Here is a 7,687-nt window from a genome sequence, read left to right on the forward strand (position 1 = left end):
ATGATGGCTCGAGTGCTTTACGGGCTCAAATTCTCTTACCCTTTTAGTAAATGAATAAAATCCGGTTTACAACATTTTTTTAAAAATGTTAAATAGAGAATTAAAGCCATGCGATGAAATCTGACGTCCTATGTGTGACACTAGCTTTTGCTAAGTTGTCAACAATAAAATATGAGTAACGACAAGCTCGAATGGATGGGAGTCACAAGTCTCTCAATGTCAAATTTGCTGGTGTTAAGTGAGCTAATTAGTGACGAAGGGGCTTAAGTATTATAAATCTCACATCGTCCATAGGAAGAAATATACTCTAAAATATAATATGTCAAATCTTTTAACATAGTGAACGTGTTTTATGGACCAAAAGGCCCATAAGAACAAATTGCTGCAAACTACCAAAACCAACAATATTCACCAGACCAATGAGGGGCAGACTGTTACAATTTGCCTTCCTTTTGGAATGGATGAAGCCTGAAGGCACATTGACTGCATAGGTGATAGGTTCTTCCAGAGTTCAATAAATCCGAAATCCTCGTGAAGTTTCCAAGGCTTAGGAATGATTTTATTGATCCAACTGATGACATCTGTGCAGATTCGATAAGTAGTTCGATAGGCCCTTCTCGAGCAGCTTCAACCATATTGCAGAAGACATTAGCCCACCTTTAACCACAATCCTAATCTTACAAAAACCATATAGTAGAAATTTCCCATGTCAATCAGCTTTTGGTTGAAATCAATTTCGTGTCTTTCCTTCCACAACAAGCTCCACAGCACAGCACACAGCATCGTGTTCGAAACTCTCCTTTTAAAAGATCCAGATACTACCCCATTCCAAGCAAGTATTAGTTCAGCTACCCCGTTAGGATGATCGGGCACCCGTATATCCCTAGTATGGATCATACAAGAAGATTCCATTTCGTAACATACAAGAAGATCAAACAAAAAGATGTGATCCACTGGCAAGCATGAGTGCCTGAAATTACAGTGCAACTCTCTCTGAAGTCTGTCTGCTCGTGTCTTTCCCCTTCATAGCCTCCTCTACAGCAGGCTCATGATTTGCCATAATAACTTATCAAACTGACTTAGACCAGAGTAGATGCTAAATCTGCTTTCTTGCTTGCTCTCTCAATACAATTCCAGCAAGTAGAGGATTAAAAGCCAGATAGGAAATTAGAGAAGATACAATGTTATTATCATGTTTCCTTCAAATCTTCCGTATCAAATCCACGTATGCTCCTGATATGACCAATCTTAGTTTTGTAATAAACCTACTCTCCTTATCATCAGTAAAAGAAATTAGAGGTGACACCGAGCCAATAAGAATGTAATTCTCCCCATTGCCAATATCAATCTCATACAACTCAAGAAAAACACCACGAAATTTATGTATTAATGCATCATAGAATGACCTGTCCAGAGGAATGACATTAATAACGAAAATCCCAAAATCGCGAAGAAGCGATTTGGCAGCCAACAGGACATGCTTTCTCACAATTTCCAACGGTGGTGCACTAATACCATTCATAGCATTAGTGCAATCCAAATCAACCATAATTACATCAAAGTAATCATCAACATCATTGAGATTATTAGAGCAACAATCTTTCTCAGACTCAAAAGATGCCACTGAATCCAAATTTTGCCCACTGCGTTCATTAACAATTTTCTCCATCCATTCTATAGCATTTCCAACAATGATCCTAAAAGACTCACTTTCTTCCAGTCCAAAATACTGCCTTGCAACCCGTAAAACCCCTTCGTCCATTTCCACACCCACAACCTCAAAGCCCAATTGCCTTCTCAGAAAACTAAGCAAAGCCCCACCTCCAACCCCAACACACAAAGCTTTAGGTGCAGCCTTTGCACTAATACGCTCTTCAAGATGGGAACTAATCAAAGATAAACTTGCCACCATTGCCCTCAAGTAAGGCGGCTCCAATACTCGGAAATCAGGCTTAAACTCCACTTCTCCTCCAATCTTGACAGAATCTAAACTATAATCTTGCACAGGCACCATCCGGATCTCTGTTTGCACAAGATTTGGCAGTCTCTTGAACCTCAATCTCCTTCTAAACTCCCTCTTTTCGCTATCACAATCAATCTCAACATCCTCAACAAGCATTTCACCAACAAAAATCCCAGTACATTTCTCTAACACAATACTAGAAATCACATTATCCTCATAACTCAAAATGGGTATATCAGAAATCCCATTGTGGGCACAAATTTTGGGAGATAGAGCAAGTAGGAGAGGCTTGAAGCTCACCTCTAGTTTCTCTAAATACGCCGAGTCATTTATCACGTCTTTTCGATAATTGAAGAAGGAATCAGGACCATTGACGGGATTATTGCCAATCAGTATGAGCCGTTCGATCCCGGGGGAGGACAGGAGGAGCTGGAGGTGACCAGACTCGGTGGAGAAAATCCATTCGTGTTCCCTGTTATTAGGGACGAATAGGGCAGCAACTCGAGGTGAGCCGGTGGATTGGATCGGTGAGTCAAGAACAGCAACTCGCACGAGTTGGTGGTGAGGATGGGAAGGGTTTGGGATGGTGAAGCAGATGAAGCGAGAGGGACTAGTGGTTTCAAAGATGGTTATGTCCAGTGCCATCTGATAATGCGAGAGAGACGGAGACTGATGAAGCTTCTTCTTTTTCTTTTTCTTTTTCTTTTTCAGAAAGCTTAAAAAAGAAAAGGAATTATTAAATTTAAAATTTAAATTTTTTTTAATATAACGCTCGAAAAATCATATGCTGTGGCGGTAAGCGCCGCTGTAAATGCTTCTCGTCTCGTCTCACTCTGGTTTTGCCCTAGACTTTTCTAGACTTCTCTGCCTCCGATCATCTCCTGCGATGACCAAGGATCAGTCGCTCTTCGTGAAGGACACTGTTCACAGACTCCAACTTTCGTTGCTTGAAGGAATCCAAACTGAAGACCAGCTATTCGCGGCTGGATCGCTGATTTCTCGTGCCGACTACGAAGATGTTGTGTCGGAGCAATCAATCGTAGGTAGGTGTGGTTACCCTCTATGCGCCAATACTCTGCCCTCCGATCGTCCCCGAAAGGGTCGGTATCGAATATCGTTGAAGGAGCACAAGGTTTACGATCTTGAAGAGACGTATATGTATTGTTCTTCCAGTTGTGTGGTTAACAGTCGAGCTTTTGCTGGGAGTTTGCAAAGTGAGAGATGCTCGGTTTTGGATTCCGCGAAACTTGATCAGCTTCTACGGTTGTTTGGCAATTTGGGGTTGGAGTCCGAGGAGGAGGGTTTGGGGAAGAATGGGGATTTAGGGTTGTCTGGTTTGAAGATTCAAGAGAAAACTGATATCAAGGATGGGAAAATGTCTTTGGAAGAGTGGATTGGTCCCTCTAATGCGATTGAAGGCTATGTTCCTCATAGATATCGTGGTTTTGAAGCTTCAACTTCAAAAAATTTCAGAGAAGGTGTCTCCCTTGAACTTTGTGTTTTCGCTCTATTTTTTGTGATGCATGTCGTTGTTCTTACCCGTGTAATCATTAAAGTTTATCTAAGATTAAGAAATTTACCCTTGTTTAGGTTTTGGAGATGATGGAGGGAAAGATTTTCGAGATATTGTGTTTTTTCTTTTTGTGTGTTGAGGCCGTAGTGCTTTTCTCTAGTATAAGTGATTTTTGAAATAGCAAAGTGCGGAGGTTAGTTAATTATGCATGGGAAGATTCATCAAAGCCCATACACAGAAATATAAATTTAGAGGTCAGAACTGGTGAAAAGGTGGCTGTATGTGGAGAAGTTGGCTTAGGAAAATATACCCTTTTGGCAACAATTCTAGGTGAATTTTCAATTGTCCGGGGAATTGTAAGTGTTTAATTTCGTTTGTTAAATAGTTATTACAGAACCTATCTTAACCTTTTGGAAGCTGTATATTGATATATATTGTGCCGCACTTGAATTTCTTTGCGTAGCATCATGTTCTCTAACCGTAGATGCATATTTGCATGAGGTTGCCTCTTGCACTGGGTTAATTATGCTGATTTTCTGTATAGTAATTTTGATCCATTTTGAAATCCACAGATTCAGGTTTATGGGACGACAGCCTATATTTATGTTATTTATCATGGGGCTAATACTAGTGGAACTTGTAACAATTGGCAAAGATTAGCTGAGTTTGGTCAGGTTTTGGGGTTTATGCTATTTATCTTTGGGCTCATACTAGTAAAACTTTTGAGGATTGTAGGTCTTACTTTTTCTTCCTTCCACAGCCTCTTTTCTTTCCTTGGTAATTTGTGTTTTACTAATTATTGAGTTGTTTTTTTTTTGCTTATCAATAGTTTAATAGAAGAGAGAAGGAAGGAAAAAAAAAAGGAGAAACTTTACCCTGTATTATTATTGTTTGCGTATTTAACTCCTAGAGAATTTTATATTACAGGGTTTAATGCTAAAGCTAAAGATAAGAAGCCAAGTTGGAAAGAGGATTTTATTATCAACGAAACAGATTTCATGAGTGCCATAATCACCAGTGATGAATATAGCATTTCAAAAACCTCTGCAGGCACAATGGAATCTGGTTTAAGTACAAAATTGGAAGAACCAAAAGGAACACAAACACGCAAGGATGTAAAGAAGGATTCTGATAATAGTTCTAGGAGTAAAATTGTCCAAAAAAATCTCCGTAGTTCCTTGGATGTGCCTTCTACTTCAAACTCCAGGCCAAGTGGTTCCAATATAAGGAATGCTGATGGTGAAAAGGAATCAAATGATCTGAAACTAGCCAAGGTTAATGAGACCTTGGTCAAACCCTCTCTTAAATCTTCTACTGCAAAGAAAAATGGTCGTACTGTTACTTGGGCTGATGGGAAAGCTGGGAGTAGAAATCTGTGCGAGATTAAGGAAATAGAGGATACAACAGCAGCAACTGCCCGTTCAGATATTGCAGATATGAAAGATGATGAATATGCATTGCGTTTTGTGTCAGCAGAAGCCTGTGCAATGGCATTGACCAAGGCTGCTGAAGCTGTTGCTTCTGGATATCCAGATGTCTCTGAAGCTGGTAGGTCATTTACGTTTTGATTTTGTGGGAAATAGAATGAATTTTAGATCTTAGGCAGATCTTTTATAGCTAGTTAACTTCATTCCCCATGTTCTCGCACATCTTAATCCAGTGTCTGGAGCTGGCATTGCTATATTACCATACCCGCATGAGGTGGAGAAAGATGAATCTATGGAGGAGGCTGATATATGTCAACCTACTTCTGATTCTCTAAAGTGTCCAAGCAATCAAGGTGATCCACATTCTGATCTTTTTGAGTCTGAGGATTCATTTTATGATTCACTACCAGAGGGGTTCAGCTTGACGGTTAGTTTCTTGTTGTTAAAGTCTAGTACCATCATAATGTTTCCTAACCACTTAAGATTTGTCACCTTGCTACCTGTACTTTATTTTCAGTTATCTCCTTTTGCAACAATGTGGAATGCACTCTTTGGATGGATGACGTCATCTTCATTGGCATACATATATGGGAGGGATGAATGTTTCCATGAAGAATTTTTATCAGTTAATGGAAGGGAGTATCCTCAAAAGATTGTCTTGGGAGATGGTCGGTCTACTGAAATCAAGTTAGCTCTTGATGGCTGTCTTAATCGGGTTTTGCCTGTTATTATTGCTAATCTCAGGCTGCCGAAACATGATCTGGAGAAAGCAATGGTATTTACTATCTACCTGTCATCTCATTTCAATGGTAAATCGTAATGGTATGTGAAGTGACTAATAATGCATTCCTTGAAAGTAAACAAGAATATACCATGTTTAAGGTCTTAAGGACTTCAAAAAAAAATTTAGTTAGTATCTGACAAGTAAAACTTGCCTATTATGGAGGTAAAAAATTTGACACATTATGGGTTTTGGGTATAGCAGCCCATAATTCTGGGCTAAGGTCTTTAAAATATGGGATTACCTATGTACTGATTTGTATTGCTTGAAATAATGCAGAATAATCATAAGGCGTTTGAAATCTCTATATCAAGGCATTTTGCCTTTAGTCTGCTTTGGTAATTACTCGTTTCAAGATGTGGTCTCAATGTCTCATATCCCTAAGCGCTAGCTATTAACTGGACTGGTGTTGCTTAAAAAAATCACGATTTATTGCGACAAGTTTGATTCCCAGTGTTAAACCAACCTGTTTAAAGCTCCTCTTTCTGTTTACCATTACATATCATTTGACAAACAATGAAAATTGAAGTTTGTTTGAAATGTTCGAGATGCTTTTAATGGATTCTAAATCATTTTGAGATGCTTTTAATAGATTCTAAATCATAACCTTGTCGTTGTTTTAGTCATCAAGAACGTCAATATGTTTCATGTATTTTTTGTTTGGTATTTCCAAGTCTAGCTACTTTGTAACTTTGTTTCCTGGGTTGCCTCCTATTGTCGCTCCTTTAGTAAATTTTCTTTTGCATTCCAAAAACAACATAGGAATGTCACTTTTACCTTCGTAGACTTTGTGGCTCTTTAGAACTGGGTTCTTTAGATTCTTCTTGTAGCTTAGATGATGATAGGATGGTTACGTAGTAATACCACAACAAATACAATTAAAAGTTATCTCATATTTGGTTTCTTATGTCCATGCCTTTTTTAGTATCAGAAGAACTCTATTTTAAGTAAAATATTTGGTTAATTTCATACATTGAGATAACAAGCTGTGATGGCTATTATTACCACGACATAGTAAAAATCATGAGGAAAGGGATATAATAGTCATCTGTGATGTTTTATTAGTATTTGATAGTTTGTCATTAGATCAGCCGGCAGAACCCATTTTGATGGGTAATTTGCACTGAGAACGTTTATGCAGGGGCACTTGTTGAATACAATGTCATTTACCGAATCACTTCCAGCATTCAGAATGAAACAGTGGCAAGTCATTACTCTTCTATTCATCGAAGCACTTTCTGTGTATAGGATTCCGGAACTTACTTCATACATGGCTAATAGGAGGATTGTGCTTCAAAAGGTGAGACTTGAAATATTTGTCTGTACTTCACTTTTTTTTTCTTTCTATTTTGTCTATTTTTTTTTATAGATAAAAGGAAGTTTACTAAATGGAGTCATAGGACCTGGTATACATGTTATGGATTCTTGAGATATGACCATATAATACTCGTGAAAAGATCAGGAGACCCTTGAAGTGCATTATGTTGAAAGAGCTTAAGAACTTTCTTTAATTGTGACTATTCATATGTACTGTGATTAGTTATGATGTCGTATTTAAATTTTAGCGTCTTGGATTAACCCACCAATCATATTTTTTTAAAACTTCCTAAAGAAGTTTTGACCTTACTTCTCGTTTTGTTTTTACGACAAGTAGGTGTTGGAAGATGCACAGATGGGCATGGAGGAGTATGAAATCATGAAGGATCTCATGATACCTCTCGGACGAGTACCAGATTTCTCGATGTATAGAGGTGCTTGATGTGGTATCCGGTAGTCATGAAACAGATGGCATATCACGTCGTGGTTCTCGTTGAAATGGTAGAGACTGAGAATGGTTCATTTACATGGTAGAGGGAACATAATTTGCACAGTTTCAGTTTTGAACATCATTCTCAGGATGTGCAGAAATTACCAAAAGTTGCTTAGGACGGCCTTGCACTTGTGATTGAAATATAGAACTACGATTCCAGTTTATGAAGTTGAAATTTGGACTTCTAAGTCAA

At 38.4% G+C, this 7,687-nt stretch overlaps 2 protein-coding genes across 2 annotated transcripts; one reads left to right on the top strand and one right to left on the bottom strand.

Annotated features, from left to right (window-relative positions):
* Positions 1-315: 315 nt before the first annotated feature.
* LOC119989782 (eEF1A lysine and N-terminal methyltransferase) lies at positions 316-2,647 on the bottom strand. The gene has a single exon (XM_038835479.1). The coding sequence runs from the start codon at positions 2,606-2,608 to the stop codon at positions 1,202-1,204; it is 1,407 nt and encodes a 468-aa protein (XP_038691407.1). The 5' UTR covers positions 2,609-2,647; the 3' UTR covers positions 316-1,201.
* Positions 2,648-2,740: 93 nt separating this feature from the next.
* LOC119989781 (putative RNA polymerase II subunit B1 CTD phosphatase RPAP2 homolog) lies at positions 2,741-7,687 on the top strand. Its single transcript, XM_038835478.1, has 6 exons — positions 2,741-3,441; positions 4,404-5,024; positions 5,137-5,330; positions 5,421-5,678; positions 6,826-6,984; positions 7,339-7,687. The coding sequence occupies exons 1-6, from the start codon at positions 2,775-2,777 to the stop codon at positions 7,441-7,443; spliced, it is 2,004 nt and encodes a 667-aa protein (XP_038691406.1). The 5' UTR covers positions 2,741-2,774; the 3' UTR covers positions 7,444-7,687.

This window comes from Tripterygium wilfordii, chromosome 21 (genome assembly GCF_013401445.1).
Source record: "Tripterygium wilfordii isolate XIE 37 chromosome 21, ASM1340144v1, whole genome shotgun sequence".
In the NCBI taxonomy this organism is placed as follows: Eukaryota; Viridiplantae; Streptophyta; class Magnoliopsida; order Celastrales; family Celastraceae; genus Tripterygium; species Tripterygium wilfordii.